The 24,241-nt window shown below is 46.8% G+C and overlaps 1 protein-coding gene across 1 annotated transcript; it reads left to right on the top strand.

Moving 5' to 3' along the window:
- The first annotated feature begins 343 nt into the window (after positions 1-343).
- On the top strand, positions 344-18,105 carry HMGCS2 (3-hydroxy-3-methylglutaryl-CoA synthase 2). Its single transcript, XM_056844685.1, has 9 exons — positions 344-469; positions 2,176-2,605; positions 6,663-6,788; positions 11,288-11,452; positions 12,684-12,852; positions 14,659-14,829; positions 16,508-16,614; positions 17,100-17,225; positions 17,982-18,105. The coding sequence occupies exons 1-9, from the start codon at positions 344-346 to the stop codon at positions 18,086-18,088; spliced, it is 1,527 nt and encodes a 508-aa protein (XP_056700663.1). The 3' UTR covers positions 18,089-18,105.
- The last annotated feature ends 6,136 nt before the right edge of the window (positions 18,106-24,241 follow it).

Genomic DNA, 24,241 nt, shown 5'->3' with positions numbered 1-24,241 from the left:
GTATTATGAGAGAGGGAGAAAAGCTTCTCCCTGTCCACTCTCTCCATACTATGCATAATTTTATAGACCTAAATGGCCTAATAATTAAAATAAATGGCCTAATAATTAAAAGGGAATTGATTCAAAGCTGTTGCCTTACTTTAGAGTATGTGATGATGTGCTTTAAATATTGCTTGGCTGAGACTAATAAACAGACTTGGAATTTGGCATGGAGGCGTTACTGAACACACATAACAACAGGTCCAGTGGTTGTTGCTACTTGTAAACGATTCACTTGTGGAAGGACTTTGGCATCTCTGGCTTCGAAAGAGACCACAGTCGAACCTTTACCATAAAGGACACGATGGCGTTGAATCATTCCCATTCCATCTCCCAAATTACATTCTTGGGGAAAGTTTTGGAAAAAGTGGTAGCAAAGCAACTCCAGATGTTCTTGAATGAGTTTGGCCAGGGTATGGAAACTGCCTTGGTAATCCCGGTCACTGATGCATTCTGGGCCTCTGTTCGTTTTACTAGATTTCTCTGCGACATTTGGTACCATCAACTATGGTATCTTTCTGGGCTGCTTGGCAGAAATGGGTGTAGGGTACAGTCCTGCACTGATTTCAGGGTTTTTGTGTTTTGTTTTGTTTTTGGCAAGCAGGTTCCAGAAGGTATTCCTGAGGGACTTTTGTTCTGCCCCATGACTGAAATGCCTAATTTATGGTGTAACGTCCCAATGACCGTAAATCAGGAAGAGGTTGATAATTTGAAGCAGTTTGTTTTATTAAGCTTAATAATACATACCGGGTGGGAGCTTCCCAAAAAGCGCAGGACAGCTCGCACACCGAACCAAGGATTGCAACCCCAATTATAACTTCTGGTTAGGGATGTTCCAATTACGTAGACTTACTAGACGTTGGTTATCTATCTTACTTTAATTAACATAGTGTATAGAGATTGGTAGAAGCTGTCTCTAAGCAGATGCTAGGTCTTGTACAAAACACATTCCTTAAGTAATAGGTAACTCTGAAGCTCTATTGGTAACAGGCCGTACCAAGCAAGCACCAACGGATTACCGTGCTTGCTTGGTCTCTTAGTTGTGGATGCCACCAGTCCCAAAGAGTCCTCATGTGTGTGTGCATATGAATACACAGCATTCCAAACCAGCCCTTACATTCTGGGCTTAGCATTTTCATAACTGCAAATGTACAGACTGAACATGAGAACATACGTTCAAATATATTTTCCATAGTATATAATAATTTCAGGCATTACATGACCTTTGGCTTATGGAGCTCTTCAGGCATCCAGCCTGGCCTCTGTGTTATTTGATAGCGCCATGAAGCCACTAGGAGAGTTCAGAGTTTGGTGGCAAATCCCTGTCTCTTTTTCCCGTCTAAATGCAACAAGGCAGGGGAAATACTGAACCAATAGGGTTGCCAGGCCCCTCTTCGCCGCCAGTGGGAGGTTTTTGGGGTGGAGCCTGAGGAGGGCGGGGTTTGGGAAGGGCAGGAACTTCAATGCCATAGAGTCCCATTGCCAAAGCGGCCACTTTCTCCAGGTGAACTGATCTCTATCGGCTGGAGATCAGTTGTAATAGCAGGAGATCTCCAGCTAGTACCTGGAGGTTGGCAACCCTATGAACCAAACATTTGCTGTCTGAAGGCAGTGAAGGACCGGGTGGGGGTAAATAAACTGAAAATTAATCCAGACATGACAGAAGTGCTGTGGGTTGGAAGTCAAGCAGATTCTGGGGAACTGTTGGTTCCCACCAGCATCCATCAGGGCACCTTGCCTAGACCCAGAGCTGTAGAGAGCTTAGGGTTGCCAACTGCCAGGTGGCGGCTGGAGATCTGCTATTACAACTGATCTACAGCTGATAGAGATCAGTTCACCAGGAGAAAATGGCCACTTTGACCATTGGACTCTATGGCGTTGAAGTCCTTCCCTTCCACAAACCCCGCACTCCTCAGGCTCCACCCCAAAAAGCTCCCGCCGGTGGCAAAGAGGGACCTGGCGACCCTAAGAGAGCTATAAGTCAGCCCTGGCCTGGAACGTCCTCAGATTCTCATATCCCGGAACGATAATAAAACATGGAGTAGACTTTTGAATATGGCAGCCCTCTTCCTCACATGAAGAATCTTTCCTCTATGCTTCTCTTCCAGATTCTCTACAACTTCTAATCCAACCCAGGCCCAGACGAGCTCCTTGTGGCCCAAGGACGTGGGCATCCTCGCTCTCGAGGTGTATTTCCCTTCTCAGTATGTGGACCAGGTTGAGCTGGAGAAGTACGATGGGGTGGAGGCAGGGAAGTATACCATAGGCCTCGGCCAGAAGCAGATGGGTTTCTGTGCCGCTCACGAGGACATCAACTCCCTGTGCCTGACCGTGGTGCACCGTCTGGTGGAGCGAAGCCGCATTTCCTGGGACTCCATCGGCCGGCTGGAAGTGGGCACAGAGACCATAATTGACAAATCCAAGGCGGTCAAGACGGTTCTGATGCAGCTCTTTGAGGACTCTGGGAACACTGACGTGGAGGGTATCGACACCACCAACGCCTGCTATGGAGGAACAGCTTCCCTCTTCAACGCAGCGGACTGGGTGGAATCCAGCTCCTGGGATGGTAAGTGATTAGGGTTGCCAACTTCCAGGTGGTGGCTGGAGATCTCCTGCTATTACAACTGATAGCCAGCCGATAGAGATCAGTTCCCCTGGAGAAAATGGCCACTTTGGAAGGTGGACTCCACGGCATTATACCCTACTGAAGTCCCTTCCCTCCTCAAAGTCTGCCCTCCTCAGGCTCCACCACCAAAATCTCCAGGTATTTCCCAACCCGGAGCTGGCAACCCTATAAGTGCTTCCTAGGGTTGCCAACATCCAGGTTAGGGTTGCCAGGTCCTTCTTCACCACCAGCGGGAGGTTTTGGGGGCGAAGCCTGAGGAGGGTGGGGTTTGGGGAGGGGAGAGACTTCAATGCCATAGAGTCCAATTGCCAAGTGGCTGTTTTCTCCTGATGAACTGATCTCTATCAGCTGGAGATCAGTTGTAATAGCAGGAGATCTCCAGCTAGTACCTGCAGGCTGGCAACCCTAATCCAGGTACTAGCTGGAAATCGCCCACTATTACAACTGATCTCCAGCCGATAGAGATCAGTTTCCCTGGAGAACATGGCCACTTTGGCAATTGGACTCTATGGCATTGAAGTCCCTCCCCTCTCCAAACTCCGCCCTCCTCAGGCTCCACCCCAAAAACCTCCTGTAAGTGGCGAAGGAGGACCTGGCAACCCTATTCCATACAGGGCCTGTCATTGCTGTTTCGGTGGGATAGACAGCCTTCATCCTGTGTCTGAGACCTGTCCATTGAAAACAGAGCTCAAGTCTCCAGCCAAACCACCCAAGCCGTTGCTTGGGGCAGGGCAGTGAAAAAGACCCCCCCTTACACCCCAAAGAATGGCTCACTCCCAGACATTAATGACAAGGGGGCATGATTGGCATCCATTCTTGGGCCCACACTGCTGCCAGCTGGATCCAATGCTAAGCCACTGTGGTGTGTGAAGAAACCGGCATAAAATAAATTGGCAGATTCCCTCTTCCTGGAAACATTTCAGGCTAGCCCAATCTCCTCCGACCTGGCAACCCTATTACTCCAGCAGGGCTGATCTTTTATGCTCATGGGCTATGCATAAAGAGAAGTGAGGAAATCTACATGAGATGGTTTTAAAAGGTCTTTTGAGATTCACAATACAATTTTTCATAACCAAATTTTCATAACCCTTTTAAGCTTGTTTTTCTTCCTTTGTTTTTGTTTTGTTTTTTGCAAAAGGACAAAGTTTACAATATTACATTTTTAGTAATTGTACTCTGAACACTGCAATTGCTGTTAGCCCATCATTATGTAAAGGTACCTGATGGATGGATGCATGGATAGACAGATAGACAGACAGATATTGTTCTGTGGATATCGGATTAAATCCAACTAGTTTTTCCGCCGATGAAAACAGGAGGCATAAGTGACCTTTGACCTCTAAAAAGTTTATTCTGGGGATCAGATACCTGCATGGACAAAAGCCATATGGGATGGAGGCTGTGATAAAGGTAGGGTTGCCAGGTCCCTCTTTGCCACCGGCGGGAGGTTTTTGGGATGGAGCCTGAGGAGGGCGGGGTTTGGGGAGAAAAGGGACTTAATGCCATAGAGTCCAATTGCCAAAGCGGCCATTTTCTCTAGGCGAGCTGATCTCTGTCACTTGGAGATCAGTTGTGAAATGCCTCAATTACTTCAATTGCCCAATAAAGTAATTCAGGAGAGGTTATCAGGAGTAAACGATTCTTTTATTAGGCCAATGAAAGAAGCAGCGCGCATGGAGAATGCCCCTAAGGCGTCAGAGCATTGCCCACCAAGAACAGAGGCATACATAGTGTTTTATAGACGTTAGGATTGACAGCAATAATTACAGTTGCGTAGAACATTAGAGCCAATACATATTAGAGTCGTATATGCTCTCATTTGCATGTTCACTTTAGGTGGCCATATGATCCCTTAATGAAGAACCGCAACCTAACATTCTTTTCTGACACTTCTGGTGTCTTCAATCATTTGGTTTTAGGCCTTGTTAGGGAGCCTGGTTTTACCAGGCCTGCAGGATGAGCTCATGGACACCTGATCGTGTAGTGCCTTATTAATTTAGTTTAAGGGAAAACATATATTCTTTTATATATATGCATATTCACGTAGCATAAGACACACATACATATATATATATATATTCTTATATACAAGTCTAGAATCACTATGCATTATGGGTAACATGTATTCTTTGGTCAAGAGACATTTACTAGTGTGAGGCCTGGGTCAGATTGACCCAGAACTGTTAACAAGTCAGCTGCAAGTGAGATCATTCTCACTTGGTACAGGCAGGCTCTCTAATTAAGGCTGAAGCTTTGATTTAAGACAAGAAATGTCATTATGGAATGTCTTCATCATTAGCTACAGTCAACGCCTTTACAAGATTCTTATAGGATATGTAAATATCTGTTTATACGTTCTTAATGGTCAGTGGCTCAAGTCTTAGACGTAATTATCATTAGTGCTGTCTGTTTAACCACCTATAAAACATGCTGTTTTCTTTGTTCTAGGTGGAGAGCTCTGACTTTTAAAAAGAGTCTCTTCCACGTGCGCTCTGCTCTTTTATTGATCAATAAAAGACCTGCTTAATTGTTAACCTCTGTCTTGAATTACTTGATTGAATGCTATAAGTAATTAGGGCATTACAATCGCAATGGCTGCCAGCTTCTGCTAACTCATATTCACACACTAGTGAATATGAACCAAAGATTAGTTCTCTTGCCCCTTATACATGGGGCAATGCCTTTACATATGTGTGCAGAATAGATATATGCCTGATGCTTATGCTCTCATACCTGAGCATAGCACCTTATAATTCTGTGAGTGTGCATACATGTGAAAGAATATATGTTTTCCCATAAATGAAGTTTATAGGCACTTCAGTTGTAATAGCAGGAGATCTCCAGCTAGTACCTGGAGGCTGGCAACCCTAGCTGCCTTCCACTTCTGCAGCTGTAGCCCCAGCTCACCTCGGTACTTGACCAAGGGTTTACTGAGAACAATTGTTGGAACAGCAGATAAACTTGTGGACTTTGAGTTCAGTGAGGACTTCATGGCACGGCCTTTGACAAGTGACCCCCCTCCCCACCTCTGTGATTCACAGCCTCTCAGGGGGAGAAAATAACAGCCTATTCTGTGCTGCTTTAGTGGGCGTGGAAGCCAGGGGGAGACATGGGCAGGCTCGAGAGAGACAAGGGTAATGGGGAGATGGATATACAGAAGGGATGGGTATGATTGGGCGTAGTGCAAGAAGAAGAGTTGGTTTTTATTTGCCGACTTTCTCTACCACTTAAGGGAGACTCAAACCGGCTTACAATCGCCTTCCCTTCCCCTCCCCACAACAGACACCCTGTGAGGTAGGTGGGGCTGAGAGAGCTCTAACAGAGCTGTAACTTGCCCAAGGTCACCCAGCTTCGTGTGTAGGAGTGGGGAAACAAATCTAGTTCACCAGATTAGCGTCCGCCGCTCATGTGGAGGAGTGGGGAATCAAACCCAATTCTCCAGATCAGAGCCCACCACTCCAAACCACTGCTCTTTAACCACTACACCATGCTGTAGTGGTTAAGCAATGGAGACAGGTTGCAGTACTTCAATTGTAAGCTTCTTGGGGCAGGGCCCTGCGTTTTTGCACAACTGTATTTTTATTATTTATGTATTTAGATAGTCATACCCTGCTTTTCTCCCCAAGGTGGCTTACAACCTCTCCCTCCCTCCCCCATTTGATCCTCTCAACAACCCTGTGAAGTAGATTCGAATGAGACAGAGTGACTGGCCCAAAGTCACCCAGTGGGCTTCCACGGCCAAGTGGAGATTTGAACCCCTGGATCTCCTGGGTTGTTTTCTAACCACTACACCACACTGGCTGTCATTGAGAAGTTCAGCAAGAACAGTCGAAATATTGCAAGTGCCGTAACAGACACGGTACTCCCTTTGGCTGGATCGTGCTTTATAGTCTACAAGTCAGCTCTCAAGTCTGATAACTTTTAAGATCTAGATGCCTGCCTGCCTGCCTGCCTTCCTCAATATGTTCAAGCTCTCAAAATCCGTTTCTCATGTCAGGACGCTATGCCTTGGTGGTCTGCGGGGACATTGCTGTCTATGCTACTGGGAATGCCCGGCCGACAGGTGGAGCAGGAGCTGTTGCTATGCTGGTTGGACCAGACGCCCCTCTGACTTTGGAAAGAGGTTAGTATCCAGATTCTGATTGAGCAGCTGTATTCTTTGCTCAGTTATCAATTTCAGACACGACCCCTTTTTCTTGCCGTTTTTGTGGTACCCGAACGTGACATTATTCTGGGTTGGCTGAAGGAGCTGGAATGGCGGCAGGAAACACCGTTCCTTTGCAAGATAAATTTTGAGGATGACCATGAGTCTTGCTGCAGCAATGCTAACACAATTTATGGTTGCCAACTCCGAGCTAGAAATTCCTAGATTTGCAGGGTGGAACTTGGGAAGGGTGGGGTTTGAGGAAGGGACCTCAACAGGGTCCACCCCCCAAAACATCAATTTCCTCCAGAGGAACTGGTATGTATAATCTGGAGATCCATTGGAATTCTGGGAGGTCACTGGGCCCCACCTGGAGGTTGGCAATCCGATCAAAAGCTAGCTACATAAAAAGTTAGGCTAGTCAGTGTGGTGTGGTGGTTAGGAGTGGCGGACTGTAATCTGGCAAGCCAGGTTTGATTCCCTACTCCTCCACATGAAGCCAGCTGGGTGACCTTGGGCCAGTCACAGTTCTCTCAGAACTCTCTCAGCCCCACCTACCTCACAAGGTGTCTGTTGTGGGAGGAGGAAGGCAAGGAGATTGTAAACCAGTTGGATTCTTCCTTGAGTGGTAGAGAAAGTCGGCATATAAAAACCAACTCTTCTCCTTCTTCTTAAAACATGGTGGACAGTTACAGCACAGGAGAAGTGAAAAATGTGAGTTCTCTGATAAGGTTGCCAGCTCCGACTTGGGAAATACCTGGAGTCTTTTGGGGTGGAGCCTGTGGAGGGCAGGGTTTGGGGTGAGGAGGGACTTCACTTGACGTAATCTCTTAGAGCGCACCTTCTAAAGTGGCCATTTTCTCCAGGCTGTAGAGATCCGTTGTAATTCCAGGAGATCTCCAGCCACCACCCGGAGGTTGGAAACCCTAGCTCTGAATGTGCTCTGTTGGTTCATTTGCAAATGTAGAAGACTTCCTCCTCAAAGAGGGAATTCTGTCAGGCTTCCTAAGCCCCACTGTATACACAGCAGTCAAATTAAATGTGCATGAATTAATTCATCCAAATTTGCTGCGCCAGGAGTTCTCAAACATCTTGCGGGAGGGAAAATACGTCTGTGTCAGTAAAATGTATCCCTATTTCACACAGATTTTCAGGAATGTGAAAGGCCTGAACGAATTAGGGAGCTTGGTTTGCTTCACACGCAGCGGCAGACTTGACATCTGGGACAATGGGCCCTTTCATGTCTGAAATATCAGTATGCGAACGTTGTTTTCAGAGTTCCTGCTTTGGTTTCATGCCCAGATCTGTTCCACATCACCAACGCTGTAGAGTTTAGAATAATCTTCATTTTCATTTTGGTCGGCAACATCTTCTGGATGAATGTTGACCAAAATGGGGGAGCAATAACCTACTCAGCTGCCCCCACACATTTGAGATTTGGGCGAGGGTCAGCTTCCAGATCAGAAGAAGTGACTGAATAGATGTACAGTGCAATCCTAAACAGAGTTACACCCTTCTAAGCCCATTGAAGTCAATGGGTTTAAATAGGTGTCAATCTGTTTAGGGTTATACTACAATACAATCTCCTTTATTATACTGTTGAAATCCGTTGCCTTACATATTAGAAATCAAGTTCTGAGTATTAAGCAGATGTTATTAGTGACGACTTTGAGTGTGTGGAGCTGTGTCTTTATCTGAGACACAGGGTGAAAATGCACAGTCGCTTTATTCCCTGTTTCAGCCAGGATTCAGCCAGGATCAAACGCACGTTCAGCGAAAACGCATGCCTTCAATCCTGGCTGAATCCTGGCTGAAACGGAATAAAGGAGGCTAAAGCGACCATGCGTTTTCGCCCATACTGAATCTAGGAATGCCAGATGTGGATCTGACTTTCATTAAGATGGATATTTCCCTTTTCTGGGAAAAATAGTTAGAAAACTGAATGGCTGTTTACTGATTATACTGTCCTCCCATTTATCTCAAGGGCTGGGTCATCCATTTAGGTTGTTTTATTTAGCAAAGGCAACTCCATTTTCTTAATTAACTAACCGCTACAAAACAAACCATTTGCCAGGCACTCCTGTTAGTTTTCCCATCACTGCAATCACTTTAGGTTGTTTGATTTCTCTATAAAATCATGTTATAGTCTGGAAATTTAAATACCCTATTTATGCAGAAACTTCAAGAATTAAGGGCTGGGTTGGATTGAAAATTATGTCTCAGGCACTTTCCAACCAGGATTTCTGAATTCTAAAGAGGAAATTCCCCCATCGATCTACCATAAACTGTGTGGTTTGCAGACCTGTCACAATCACTAATAATTATCACAACCAGCCGTTATTTCTCCCAATGCTTTAATTATACTCCTCTTTCTCCTTTCTTTATTAAAGTATTCTTTGTGTTTCTTGAGCCTTAAAAGGAGCCCTGTGGCACAGAGTGGTAAGCTGCAGTTCTGCAGTCCAAGCTCTGCTCACGACCTGAGTTCAATCCCAGCGGAAGCTGGTTTCAGGTAGCCGGCTCAAGGTTGACTCAGCCTTCCATCCTTCCGAGGTCGGTAAAATGAGGACCCAGCTTGCTGCTGGGGGTGAAGGGAAGATGACTGGGGAAGGCACTGGCAAACCACCCCGTAAACAAAGTCTGCCTAGTAAACGTTGGGATGTGACATCTCCCCATGGGTTAGGAATGACTCGGTGCTTGTACAAGGGACCTTTACCTTTTTTAAGCCTTAAAATGCTGCTGATCAAAGTGTTATTTATTATTTAAACGTTGTTTCGAGGAGTTGTAGGATCTCAGGGTTAGTAATGCAGAAGAGCAAACCTTGACTTCCATCCAGAGTAAACATGGTACTTACCTCAAGTTGGACTTCCTTCCTGTTTAAACAAGAAGCTGGCAGTGACTCTACCAAAGTCTAAGGGGTATAGATAAACTCTGTTGAGTGCTTCTTGGTAGAAAGTTAGGATATATCAGTATTTTAAGTATCATAAGTCTGAAGAGACTGAACCCTTGGTTTATGAGTAGCACACTGAGGGTCTAACTACATGATATATCATTCCCGGGCTGGTCCTCAGGTCTTTTTTAAGCAGTTGAGAGTTCCCAACTGAAACCTTGATGCTGAGGTACACGTGGGCCAATTTGGATCGGGATCACTGCACACTGGGAGAGGGAGTTTAAGCCTTCCCTCTGCTTTCCATTTTGTAAACCCGAAACAGCCCTGGGGTGCACTATTTGCCCCACTGGGGAAATTTACACGCAAACCCATTGGTATTCCTATAGCCTACCAGCACAGATATAAGTTTCTTCATTGGGGTAAATAACAGCTTCCCGGGACCATTTCAGGTTGGGAAGACATTGTGGGTGGGGGGGAAGGTTACGCTCTATTTTCCCCTTGCACTATCGTCCCAATTCTGAATGAAATGTGGGGGCCCACATTTCTGAGAATCTGAGGATCTTAGTTTCATTCAGAAAGCTCTGGTGCGCACATCTGATTGACAAGGCCTAGGGATGGAACCGGGGATAATGTATCATGTAGTTAGACATTCTAGATGTTCACAGTATTACAGAGGTGGGTTGCAACTAGGGTTGCCAACCTACAGGTGGAGCCTGGAGATCTCCCAGAATAACAACTGATCTCCAGTTGATGGAGATCGGTTCCTCTGGAAAAAATGGCTGCTCTGGAGCATGGCCTCTGGGGTATTATACCCTGCTGAGATCCCTCCCCTCCCCAAACCCTGCCCTCCCCAGACTCCACCCCGTCTCCAGGAATTTTCCATCCTTGAGTTGGCAACCCTAGCTGCAACTGTTTGTGATATCCTTGTCTGTCGTTTGGCAGATAGATCAGGATGGGTAGCCATGTTAGTCGGTCAATAACAATAGCAAAGAGGAAGAGTCCAGTAGCACCTTAAAGACTAACAAGATTTCTGGCAGGGTATGAGCTTTCGTGAGCCACAGCTCACTTCTTCAGATACAGCTAGAATGTGATTCCATCTATCCTTAAGTAGAGAACAGTGAATTAGACACACGATGGCAATGTAAATGTCAAAAGAAAGTAAATGACATTAGCAGGCATGATTGGATTAGGTGTGATAAGCAGAGGGGTAGTAGGCATGGAGAAATTAGCATTGGTAATGAGACAGGAATCCCAGATCTCTATTCAGTCCAGGAGAATGCATTGTCTTGAGCATCATTATTAGTTGTAATTCAGCAGTCTGTAGTTTGGAAGAATATTGATTCTGCATGGGTCTTATTCCCTTTCACACGCTTGTACAGCGGTGGACTGGCCATTGTGTCAGCTTGTCCGATGGCAAGTGGGCCCTGTGGGCCCCTGATGAAGTGGCCCCCCTTAAACATTAAACAATACGTTAAAAGTAAAAAGTAAAAAGTAAACCAATTAAATGATTGGTTGTCTCCTGGCAACCAATATTTTTAGACCCAGTCTGTCACTGCGCTTGTTAGAAAATCCGTGGCTTTTTCCTCCCAAGGTCTCCGGGGAACCCATATGGAGCACGTCTATGACTTCTACAAGCCAGATCTGGCTTCGGAATATCCTATGGTGGACGGGCAGCTCTCCATCCAATGTTATTTCCGAGCTCTGGATCGATGCTACGCCACATACCGCATGAAGATTGAAAGCCAGTGGCAGAAAGGTTTGTACCAGAAGTACATAAAAACACCCCTTCCAGTGTCTTTCCCCACTTCTGTCGTGGTGGGCATAAGCTGCTGTTTAGGAAAGGTCCACCTCCTTGGAAGAACAAACAGCTGCCCATTCAAGAGGCTTATGTCACACAGTGCTGTGGGTTGGATCCAGCCAGCTTTTTCTCCCAGTCTTCTTTCTTCACCCCTTGGACTGGGGGGAAATCAGGTGCCTGGTAAGGAAAGATGAGCTTAGGACAAGCAAGGAAAGGTGATGAGCTGTGGACAATAGGGAGGGGAGCCCTGACAGAATGAGTACAAGGTAGAAGGGTATGAGAGCTGAGAAAGAGCTATAGAGTAGGGATGCAGAGAAAAGCAGGTGAGTTGAGCTGGGGACAGTTTGGGAGCAGCAGGAAGGGAAGAGCAGGAAGCAGCAGTAGGGGAAGGGTAACAGGATGTGAGAGTGACGGGGAGAAGAACTCCCTCTCCTTGGCCCAACACAGGTCGCTGGAACACATGAGGAGCCATGGTTCAGCAACTGATCATCTGCTTGGCATGCAGGAGGTCCCTGGTTCAATCCCCAGCATCTTCAGCTATAAAGACCAGATAGTTGGTCACATGAAAGACCTCTGTCTTGAGAATCTGGAGAGCCAATGGAAGTCACAGTAGACAGTATTGACTTGAATAGACCAATGGGCAGATTAAATAAGTGTCCAATGCTCAGTGGTGGAACATCTGCAGAAGGTTCCAGGTTCTCATTTCCAGTTGAAAGGACAATGTAGAAGGTGATGTGAAAGACCACAGTCTGAGACATAGAAGAAGGTTGGTTTTTATACCCCACTTTTCTCTACCCCAAAGCAGCTTACAATCACCTTCCCTTCCCCCACAACAGGCACCTTGTGAGGTAGGTGAGACTGAGAGAGTTCTGAGAGAACAGTGACTAGCCCAAAGTCACCTAGCAAGCTGCATGCGGCAGAGCGAGGAATCAAACCTGGTTCTCCAGATTACAGTCTGCTGCCCTTAACCACTACACCACGCTGACTCACATAGGAGATCTACCGCTAGTCCATGTAGACAATCCAGACATTGACAGACCAAAGGTCAGACTCAGGATAAGGTTGCTTCATGTGTTTATTATTCCAGGTCCCTTCCAGTCTCTCCCTTTTCTACCATAACCCTTCTTTACTGGCCATGGTTGCTGGTTTTCCTCTTTCTAACTTTTCACTTCCTTCTCCTCTGAGGCAGCCGGCATTAACAAGCAGTGCACTCTCGAAGACTTCCAGTTCATGATCTTCCACACCCCCTTCTGTAAGCTGGTGCAGAAGTCCCTGGCACGCGTTTTGTTCAACGATTTCCTGGCATCCCCCAGTCCTGATGTTGAGAGTGGGGTCTACAAAGGGCTGCAGGACTTCAGGTCAGTGAGGCCGCAGGGGTCCCACATCTAGCAGTGGGGAGTGGGGATATGGAGAGTGAAATTACAAAATATGTAAAGGTGAACACTGATGAGAACACTCACTGTAGGGTGCCAAGACACCTCTGGGTGGTATGGTGGGAATTACTGGTGTAAGGCTATGGTTGCCAAGTGCTCGGTGGTAGCGGGTAAAATCCCGGCTATCCACCGGGCTGCCCGCCAGCCAGCTGATGGCCGGTGGGCACTGCATGCATGCGTGCGCATATGTAAACCCAAAAGTGACACGGACGCTCTGGCAATCTCGGATAAAACTCTATGGAAACCATAGAGTTTTGGCCGAGATCACTAAAGTGTCTGCGTTGCTTCCGGGTAAACCCAGAAGTGACGTAGGCGCGTTGCGCGGGTTGCACACACCACAGCCACTGCCCTGGAAAGCTGCCGCCGGTGGAGCTACGGGGTCTGGCAAGCCTATGAAAGGCGTTATGATAGGAAGCAAGATTGTTCTTAGGGGGGTGTACGACTTGGTTCCCTAAAGGGAAATGACATTTCATGGTCACAGTGATAGTGTCCTTTAGAGCCAGCATGGTGTAGTGGTTAAGAGCGGTGGTTTGGAGCGGTGGACTCTGATCCGGAGAACCGGGTTCAATTCCCCACTCTTCCACATGAGCGGCAGACGCTAATTTGGTTTTCCCACTCCTATACATGAAGCGAGCTGGGTGACCTTGGGCAAGTCACAGCTCTTCGAGCTCTCTGAGCCCCACCTACCTCACAGGGTGTCAGTTGTGGGGAGGGGAAGGGAAGGTGATTGTAAGCTGGTTTGATTCTTCCTTAAGTGGTAGAGAAAGTCGGCCTATGAAAACCAACTGTTCTTCTTCTCATCCCTAATTGAAACGCAACCCAAGCACATCACAACTGCAGACATTGGTCTTTTATGCATGGCTGTTTCCCTTGCTGTCACCCCTCCGATGACTTTGGGTCTTTGTTGTGATTATGCATGCCATTTCCAACTCTCTGGGGTTGCCTCGCTCTCCCCCTGCATTTCCTCGTGTTTTGCCCGAGTTTTCAGGAACCTGTTTTATCTCAAATTTGAAAATGCTGGCAAAACATGGGGAAATGCAGGGGGAGAGTGAGGTGACCTCTGACGGTCGGAGACAGCATGCATAATCACAACAAAGACCCGATGTCATCAGAGAAGTGGCCGCGAGGGAAACAGCCATGCATAAAAGGCCATTCATTTATCGAATCCTGCTTCTACTTGCCCTTCTGCAAGACTTCAGCACAAGGACTTGTCTTGCCATGTAAAAAGGACCATCCACACTGAAAGCGCTGGATAAATTGTAAAAAAAAAAGCCACACTACACATTCTGAAGGTTGTGGGGCTGCCAACGTTTCCACAAGAGGATGTACTGGCTGATATGTCATTACGTAAAATTGAGAAGTGATCAAGTACAGACGCCATTCCCATTAACAATCATCCCTAGTTTTGCTACACTGGTTAACAGCTGTAATCACTCAGGAAATCCAGGTCCTTGTTAAACCCTTGGGAGATAGTCTCAAAACTTCTTGATGAATACTAATTCAGCACACTGGCATCCCCCTTTGAAGCTTTTCTTTGGGGAGCAGAGAATGGTTCCATAGAGTGTCTTGGAAAATTGAGATGTCCCTCCTTGGGTTCCTGAATGTGGCCATTTGTCATGCCTGAAGTAGTACAGTCATACAGACGAGCACAGACCCCATAAATACAAAAAGGAATATTCATATGCAGCACTACCAAAGATACCTATAGTTCTGGCTTTTCCTCTCTTTTAGGAATGTGAAATTAGAAGACACTTACTCCAGCAAGGAGTTGGACAAAGCTTTCCAGAAGGCCAGCCAAGAGCTCTTCAAGCAGAAGACCCAACCCTCCCTCTTCCTTTCGGCTCGCAATGGCAACATGTACACACCGTCAGTGTACGGCTGCCTCGCATCGCTCCTGGCACAGTAAGTTGCACCTTTTCCTTCCTCCAGTGACACAAGCCATGGCTTCCTCACTCTCTCCAGCAGCAGACGTTTTCCACTCCAAAAACGGGCCAACATCCATATGGGTGACGATATGGATGTCGCAAAATATTAATATTTATAGCTTCCAAATAATAAGCCTTCTTAATCAGAAGTCATGGCACGCTGCACTGCAAAACTCTACCGTTTAGCTATCCCACTGCTAAATTTTTACAATCTGGAATGATGGGGGCACCGTTGGCTTGCTTAGCTCATACCCAATGGTGGGATTCTTCTCCCAGCCCAAGGGCAAGAGGCAACGAGCCAATTGCCATCAGCTCAAGATCTCTGCATGTACTAACATATCCTTTCCAACCTCATTTCTCTCCCTTATTTCTTATGAGGATCACAGGGTGTCATCTGAGTGACTGTAACACTGACATACAGTAAATATACTAAATCCAAATAACATTAACACACAATGAATATACTTTTACAGCAATTGTTTAACAAATAAATTTCTTCATGTATCCAATAAGGCAAACAAAGTTCGTAGCGATGAGGAAAAGAGGGCTTCAAAAAGAAACCAGAACTCTGTTGATAGAGACACAGTAAAATGTTATGGCTTTAAGGAATTCGTGAATGTCAACAACTTTTGCATTGGAGAAGAACTGAAAAAGCCAGAAACTCCTTGGGGGCATGGCGAAACGACTGCAACTCAGCTAGCAAAGTGGTCTTCGGTCTCCAGTACACAGCCTTTGTGGATATCTTCCTCGCAATAGAGATAAGAGTATTACATAGGGTTGCCAGGTGCCCACTAGCTGCGAGCAAACCCCTAGCCATTTACCCCTCTTCCTGCCGACCACCTGAGGGTCGGCAGGCAAACGTGCATGCACTTGTGCATACCGTGCGCGTCACTTCCGGTTTAGAACTGGAAGTGCCACCTCGCGAGGGGCCTTTACCTCTTAGTTTGAATGGTAAAGGTATTGAATGGTAATGGTAAATGGTATTTTACCAATAAAACGAAGAGCTAAAGGCCCCTTGCGAGGCGGCACTTCCTGTTCTAAACCGGAAGTGCCGCGCATGCATTGGCGCACTTACAAAGAAAAGCTTCCCGCCGGAGGAGAGGAGGCACCTGGCAACCCTAGTATTACAGGAACTCTCAACCACTCACTTTGCATATTGAACTCACCCAGGGCTCATTAATGAAACTGTTTCTTTTGAAGCCCTCTTTCCCTCATCGCTACGAACTGTGTTTGCCTTATTGGACACATGAGGGAATTTATTTGTTAAACAATTGCTGTAATAGTATATTCGTTGTGTGTTAATGTTATAGTAGCATTTGTATTTAGTGTATTTAGTATATTTATTGTATGTCAGTGTTGTATTAGGCTTTTTGAATAGATTTTTCCACTGCTTATTTTGCATGCTGCTAGTTTTGTTGAGATATCTGTACAGCATGGAGTATTCCTGAGTTTGGTTTTGTCATCTGAGTGAACCTGTAGCCTTGTTTGGAAGTAGGTTGGCTTTTTTGTATGGATGTGACCTTACAGGAATGCAAATGTTTTAGCTTTACAGCAGTTTCTAGCTGTGTCTCATCTTTGAAGGATTGTTTAGTTCCAGCAGAAGTGGTTTTCAGTTCACAAAGTTTGACTTAATGGGCTCATTTGAATTGCTACAGGTACTCTGCCCAGCAGTTGGCTGGCTCCAGAATTGGGGTCTTCTCCTATGGTTCAGGCCTGGCGGCCAGCATGTTCTCCCTGAAGGTGTCAGAGAATTCAGCTCCAGGTGAGGGGTCCTCCCTTTTCTCTTCTTCCCAAAGCTGTTAGCCTGTTGGAGTATATGGTGACTCTTTTGGTTGCTGAGAGGGCCAAATTGCATGCTTGTTGCTCTGGCCCCTGGTTAGGGTTGCCTACCTCCAGTTGGGGCCTGGAGATCTCTTGGGGTTACAACTGTTCTCCAGCCAATAGAAATCAGTTCACCTGGAGAAAATGGCCGCTTTGGCAATTGGATTCTATGGCGTTAAAGTCTCTTCCCTCCCCAAACCCCGCCCTCCTCAGGCTCCACCCCAAAAACCTCCCGCCAGTGGCGAAGAGGGACTTGGCAACCCTAATCTTCAACCTAAAACACAACAGCATTTGATGGCGTTAAAATACAAGCTCGCCGCTAAAGCAGATACAGGCCAGCCCCTCCTAAATTGAACAACACAGATAAATGGAGGGGGAGGGGGGAGGCCATTACTGATGACATACTGATGAAACTCTGTCTTGAAGGCTCCCCTCTGGAAAAGTTGGTGTCCAGCCTTTCAGATCTGGGGGCTCGGCTGGAATCCCGTAAATGTGTTCCACCAGAGCAATTTGCTGAGATGATGAAGATCAGAGAGGAAACTCATCATTTGGGTGAGTACAGCATAACAGAGGACAGATTTAATTTTCCCTGGGGTATACTTAATTTCCCTGGCATCTACTTAATTTACCGGAGATTCCCAAGATCATATTCCCCCTGGTCTTACAATTGCTGAGCTTTGTAAGGAGACACTTGATGGCTTTGAGAGCCAGCATGGTGTAGTGGTTAAGGGCAGTGGTTTGGAGCAGTGGATTTTAATCTGGAGAACTGGGTTTGATTCCCCACTCCTCCACATGAGTGGCGGAGGCTAATCTGGTGAACCGGGTTGGTTTCCCTACTCCTACAATGGAGCCAGCTGGGTGATCTTGGGCTAGTCATGGTTCTCTTTGAGCTCTCTCAGCCCCACCTACCTCACAGAGTGTCTGTTGTGGGGGGGAAGGTGATTGTAAGCGTGTTTAATTCTTCCTTAAGTGGCAGAGAAAGTCAGCATATAAAAACCAACTCTTCTTCTTTACGTGACAAAAAGATGAAATATGGTTGACTTTCCCAGCACACCAACTCCTCCATTTCCCAGGCACCAGAGCACCAGTTGACCATGGGTATCTCTCCCAGATGTTTGCAGGAGAACCATAGTTTTCCAGAGTGGTCTTCCTCAACATCTTATGCTTTCATTTCCTGAGGACCTGAACCATCTCCCATCAACAAACACAGTGAAAAAACCACTGCCCAAAGCCTACACAGAAAGTCATGAGGGTAACCATCTTCCCAATCCTCCTCTACATAACACACCTCTTCCTGTCTTTCTTCAGTGGACCACACTCCCCATGGGTCAAGCAGTGACCTGTTTCCAGGAACCTGGTACTTGGAACGAGTGGACGACAAGAACCGCAGGAAATATGCTCGGAGGCCACTGTAGGAGAGGAAGAAGCTGCCATCCCGGTAGGTCAGGATCCTGGGCACAAGAAGCTATTATGGCAGGGAAGTATGAAAGGGTGGGCTAAACATAACCAGCCATGGGACAGTTACCACAGGTAGGCAGGTCCCAAGCCAAACATCCTCCTGTGTTGGGGAAGCTATCTCCGAAAGGGTGCTTCCTGCAGATACAAAGGTGATGCCTCCTGGATTCTTCTGAGGCACCTCCTGCTCCAATGGAGGAAAGCCAGGATTGTAGAGGAGGAATTTTGGGGAAGAAGTAAGTGGGCACCTGGAAATACTCTATCATAGCACCCATGGGCACCATGTTGGGGATCTCCACAGTACTTTATAATACTATCTTAGGTCATTTATGCATGGGAGTTTTACCTGAGGTTCGTTGCTCGCTGGACCCACACTTTCCTGTTGGGAATCTAGGCACCAGCAGTCTCCAAGCTCAAATCAAGTCCCCGCCCCTTTAAATGCTGCTTTGAAATTGGCTTACTTTGTAGAGCTTACTGTGAGAGAACCCCCCCCCCAAACCCAATTGCTGCATAAAAAGCATTTTAAGAATAACAAAAAAATAATGATGGAGCAATCTGAAAGGGGGGGGGGAGAAATCCAAAACTCGGTTTTAAAAAGATTTCCTTCTGCTCAGAAAGAGCTCAGAGGAAGCAGGAAGCATTTCAGCCCCTGCCTCTGGATATGCTGCTTTGTAATTGGCTGCGAGCAAAACCAAGCTTGTGTGCCCCACACTTTGCCTTATGCATGGGAATTTCACCCGGGCTTTGCTCAGGAAAGATGGAAAAGTCGGCTTAACAGAGGAATGGAAAGACCCGGACATTGCGAGGGCTGGGCACGAGGTCATCTCTAATAGAGGGGAAACTCATGCATAACTCCAAGGAACAACCAATTCAGACCAGGGGCGAATGTGAGTGAAAGTACCCACGCATAAATGACCTTAGTGGACCTGAAGGAGGCAGAAGGGATCACTACTAACCAGTTAACCGGCGTTCCTTTTGCTTCCCTCACAGACTCTAGCATACAGAGATGAAAGCTTTACCACCAAGAAATACAACAAGCAAAGTGTCTGAAGATGGACTCTGGGTCCCAGTGACATAGCAGAGTTCACATCACTGATTGGCTTGTCTGTATTACTGTGTTCCCTGGTTGTCTCTGGAGGAGGCATCTCCTTTTTTCCTTTATCGTCATTTTGGACTGCATCCTTTGCTGACTTGTGAAAGGTTTGCATGGGCACATCAAGCATGTTAACACCGATGGATGAAGTTACTGAGCAAAAGGAGTGGGAATTAGTTTTGTGATAGTTCTACCCTATAGATACCATGCCTTTAGGATCCCCCCCTCCATTGTGCACAAGCACTTTGTTAGCTGTATTCTCTTCCCACCTCAACCTCCTTTCAGCTCTTGCGGGATTTTTGGATTTTTGTACAGCTTTGAAAGATAATAAAAGAATAAATGAAAAAGCCATTCTGTGCAGAGCTGGAGTGCATTTGATACCACTAGATACCACTGGATAAATCAAAACAAACCCAGAGAAGAGACACAGCTTACATGAGGCAGAAGCTCTTCAGGATAAAGGGAGTGGATTTGTTTAAACAGAGAAACAAACAAACATAGAAACATAAAGATGGAAAGAACCTCAAGGGTTATCTAGTCCAACCCCCTGCACAACTCAGGAAATTTACAACCACCTTCCCCACACTTGCCCAGTGATCCCTGCTTTATGCACAGGGTAAAGGTAAAGAAGGTAGTCCCCTGTGCAAGCACCGGGCCATTCCTGACCCATGAGGTGACGTCACATCCCGACATTTACTAGGCAGACTATGTTTACGGGGTGGTTTGCCAGTGCCTTCCCCAGTCATCTTTCTTTACCCCCAGCAAGCTGGGTACTCGGAAGGATAGAAGGCTGCATCAACCTTGAGCCGGCTACCTGAAACCGACTCCCGTCAGGATCGAACTCAGGTCGTGAGCAGAGCTTTTGACTGCAGGACTGCAGCTTACCACTCTGTGCCACGGGGCTCTATGCCCAGAGGAAGGCAAAAAAACCCTCCAGGATCCTTGGCCAATCTGGCCTGGAGGAAAATTCCTTCCTGGCCCCAAAGTGTTGATCTTTATCATCCTGGGAATGTAAGGAAGGGCCACGAGAGCCAAGCACTGACTCCTCCCTTTGTGCCCTAGCTGTCATGATCTGCCCAAGTTCACAGAATGAGCATTGCTGCCAGATGGCCTTCTTGCTTCTGCTTAAAAACCTCCAAAGGAGAGCCTGCCACCTCCCCAAGGAAACCTATTCCATTGAGGAACCACTCTAACTGACAGGAAGTTCTTCCTAATGTTTAGGCAAAAACTCTTTTTGATTTAATTTAAATCCATTGGTCCTGGTCTGACCTTCTGGGGCAACAGAAAACAACTCTGCCCCATCCTCTATATGACACCCCATCAAATACCTGAAGATGGCTATCATATCACCTCTCAGTCGTCCCTCAGCCACTTATTTCTGAAATTCTAGGCTATAAGTTTCAGTAGATGTTCTACTGGGATTAGTGGGAAGGGCAGCCATGAAGGAGCTAGAAAAGATTCTGAAGTGTAAGGATGTGTCAGTGGCCACCAAGATTAGGTTAATTCATGCCATCGTATTCTCTGAAAGCTGGACATTGAAGAAAGCTGATAGGAAGAAAGTAGACTCCTTTGAAACGTGGTGTTGGAGGAGAGTGTTACGGATACCGTGGATCAAATCAAGCCTGAACTAACCCTAGAAGCTAAAATGACTAAACTGAGGCTATCATATTTTGGTCACATTATGAGAAGGCAAGAGTCACTGGAAAAGACAGTCATGCTAGGAAAAGTTTAGGGCAGCAGGAAAAGAGGAAGACCCAACGAGAGATGGATCAACTCAATAAAGGAAGCCACGGCCCTCAGTTTGCAAGATCTGAGCAAGGCTGTCAAAGACAGGACATTTTGGAGGACTTTGATTCATAGGGTCGCCATGAGTCAGAAGCGACTTGACGGTACTTAAGACACACAGATGTTCTACTGCTGTGATTCAATGCAAGCCAGAGCTACAAATTGGTTGAAGGTGAACTCTGCATGACACCCAGAGCAGTACAACATCTCTTGCTTTTGGGCACAATAATAGCATGCCTCATTTGGCAAAGAACAGTTTGCGCTTCAAGCACAGGTTGCCTTCTGGGTGTGGGCTTATCACATTTTACTAGTCCTTGCATTGGAATATTTGTTCCTGGGGGGGGGAAATGTTTCGGGGGTAGCTGTGTTGGTCTGCACTAGAACAGCTAGATTCAGTAGCACCCCTAGAGACCAATGAGGGAGCTTCGACTCTCGAAAGCTTGTACCCCGAAAATCTCTAAGGTGCTGTTGGACTCAAATCTGGCTGTTCTGGAAAAAACGTTATTCCTTCCATAGATAGAAGAAGAAGAGTTGATTTTTATATGTTGACTTTCTCTACTACTTAAGGGAGAATCAAACCAGCTTACAATCACCTTCCCCTCCCCACAACAGACACCCTTTGAGGTAGGTGGGGCTGAGAGTGTGACTAGCCCAAGGTCAACCAGCTGGCTTTGTGTGTAGGAGTGGGAAAACAAATCCAGATCACCAGATTAGCCTCTGCCGCTCATGTAGAGGAGTAGGGGAATCGAACCCAGTTCTCCAGATCAGACTCCACTGCTCCAACCACCGTTCTTAACTGCTACACCACACTGGCTTTCCTCATAGTAGGAATATAGGAGATAGTAGGAAATACTATGATGGCTGTGGAGTAGACTGCAATCTTGTTTACTTTACAGCATCGGAGGTTCTGAAGAACCTGGTGGTCAGGTAGGAAAGGGCTGCTGTTTCTTCTTGGATCTAGGTGTTGAATGAGGCAAGAGAAAGGGAACTTCCAGCAGTGTTTTGGCTCAAAGATTCCATCCCACTTCTCTCTCCTCCCCAAACTCCCCACTCAGGAGCCCCAACAGGGCGGTAAAGAGAAGCCAAGCTTCCCCTAGTCTCTCTGATGTGTATCCTCTGCAGAACATTCCTGGCTTTGCATATGTTGGCTGCAGTCATCTACCACACGCACACAGCATGTTGGTCTGCCACAATGCTCAAGCACTCCTTAAAACCTGGTGAGATGTGCTCCTCGCCGCTTGGAAAATCAGATGACAGAGCTGCGGTTACTGCAAGAGCGGTCTTCGCTGTCCCGGGGAAGTGAAGAGCAGCACACCCACCTTGAGTTCTTTGAATGCAATCTAGCTATAGGCAAAGGGGAGCACACATCCTCCCAAAAAGAGCATGAGGGCTAGCAACCCCTCCCAGCCTGAAAGCACCAGTGAAACAGGCTCAATCAGTAGGGGAGGGCCCCAGAGAATAAACCCCTTGTCACTAGGGTTGCTAAGGTCCCCCTTCGCCACCGGTGGGAGGTTTTGGGATGGAGCCTGAGGAAGGTGGAGTACGGGGAGAGGAGGGACTTCAATGCCATAGAATCCAATTGCCAAAGTGGCCATTTTCTCCAGGTGAACTGATCTCTATTGGCTGGAGACCCATTGTAATAGCAGGAAATCTCCAGCTAGTACCTGGAGGTTGGCAACCCTGTCACTTCAGTTTAAGCAATACTCAGTCAAGGCTTATCATTTCCTGCATTGTTCAGGGGGTTGGACTAGACGACCCTGGTCATCCCTTCCAATTCTGTATCATACAGTAATAGAGCTGTCCATCAGGTCAGTGTAAAGTATTTAGCCTCCTTCCCTAAAAAAAAGTATGGTTTTCAGGTTCCCCACTTTGTTGAACCTGTGGGCACTTTCAGAATTTATGTAGTGGAACATGTCATGGGAACTACTACAAAATGGCTACAACGTGGGCTGCGACTGAGTACAAAAACGTTGGGAAGTTCTACAAAATATCGGGAGGTGCCAAGCCAAGCATCCTCCATTGATGAAGGTGACTGTTCTGGAATGGGTGCTCCACACAAGTGATACCTCCTGGGTTCTTCTGAATTGCCTTCTGCTCCAGTGCAGCTGAGGAAGAGATGGTGAAAGAAGGGAGTGAGGGGGCACCCTGTTGGAGATCACTACATCAGTGTGCTATTTCCTCTACCCCTCCCCAGGCTTTTGCATGACCATTTCTTCCTGCCCTTAAGGGCGGTGAGATAGCTGCTCTTGCCTGAGTGTGAAGATCCTAATCCTTTGCTCCTCCTGTTAGTTAACAGGTATCTCTTGAGCTACCAATCAAAAAAGCTCTTCCAGTTTCTGGACTCAGTCAATGACCATTTGCTAGCCCTCATTACTCTGCTCTGGTTAAACCTCACCTAGAATATTGTGTTCAGATTTGGGCACCGCAATTTAAGGATGTAGACAAGCTGGAACGTGTCCAGAGGAGGGTGACGAAGATGGTGAGGGGTCTGGAGACCAAGTTCTATGAGGAAAGGTTGAAGGAGCTGGGTATGTTTAGCCTGAAGAGGATAAGACCAAGAGGGGATATGATAACCATCTTCAAGAACTTGAAGGGCTGTGGTATAGAGGAGGGTGCTGAGTTGTTTTCTGTTGCTCCAGAAGGTTGGACCAGAACCAGCGGGTTGAAATTAAATCAAGAGTTCCCGTCTAGATATTAGGAAGAATTTTCTAACAGAGCAGTTCCTCAGCGGAACAGGCTTCCTCGGAAGGTAGTAATCTCTCCTTCCCTGGAAGTTTTTAAGCAGAGGCTAGATGGCCATCTGTCAGCAGTGCTGATTCAATTACCTTAGGCAGATGATGAGAGGGAGGGCACCTTGGCCATCGTCTGGGCATGAAGTAGGGGGTCACTGGGGGTGTGGGGTGGAGATAGTTGTGAATTTCCTGCATAGTGCAGGGGGGTTGGACTAGATGGCCCTGGTGGTCCCTTCCAACTGTAAGATTCTATGATCATGCCCCTGGGCTCCCTCTCCAGCCACACCCACTGCTTCCTCCCTATCATTTCTGTGCCACACACACACACCCACACACACAGCAAAGTCAGGAGGTTGGAGTAGCTACACCCAGCTGGACAAAGAGCAGCCATGTTTGCAAAGTTGCAGGAGGGTAGCCATGCTGGTCTGCAGTACAAGAGCTAGATTCAAGTCCAAGACCACCTTAGAGACCAGCATGATTTTTGGGGTGTAAGTTTTTGTCTG

This window comes from Euleptes europaea, chromosome 2, assembly GCF_029931775.1.
Source record: "Euleptes europaea isolate rEulEur1 chromosome 2, rEulEur1.hap1, whole genome shotgun sequence".
Taxonomy (NCBI): Eukaryota; Metazoa; Chordata; class Lepidosauria; order Squamata; family Sphaerodactylidae; genus Euleptes; species Euleptes europaea.
The sequence above is the reverse complement of the archived record's forward strand: the minus strand, read 5'-3'. Positions and strand labels throughout refer to the sequence as shown.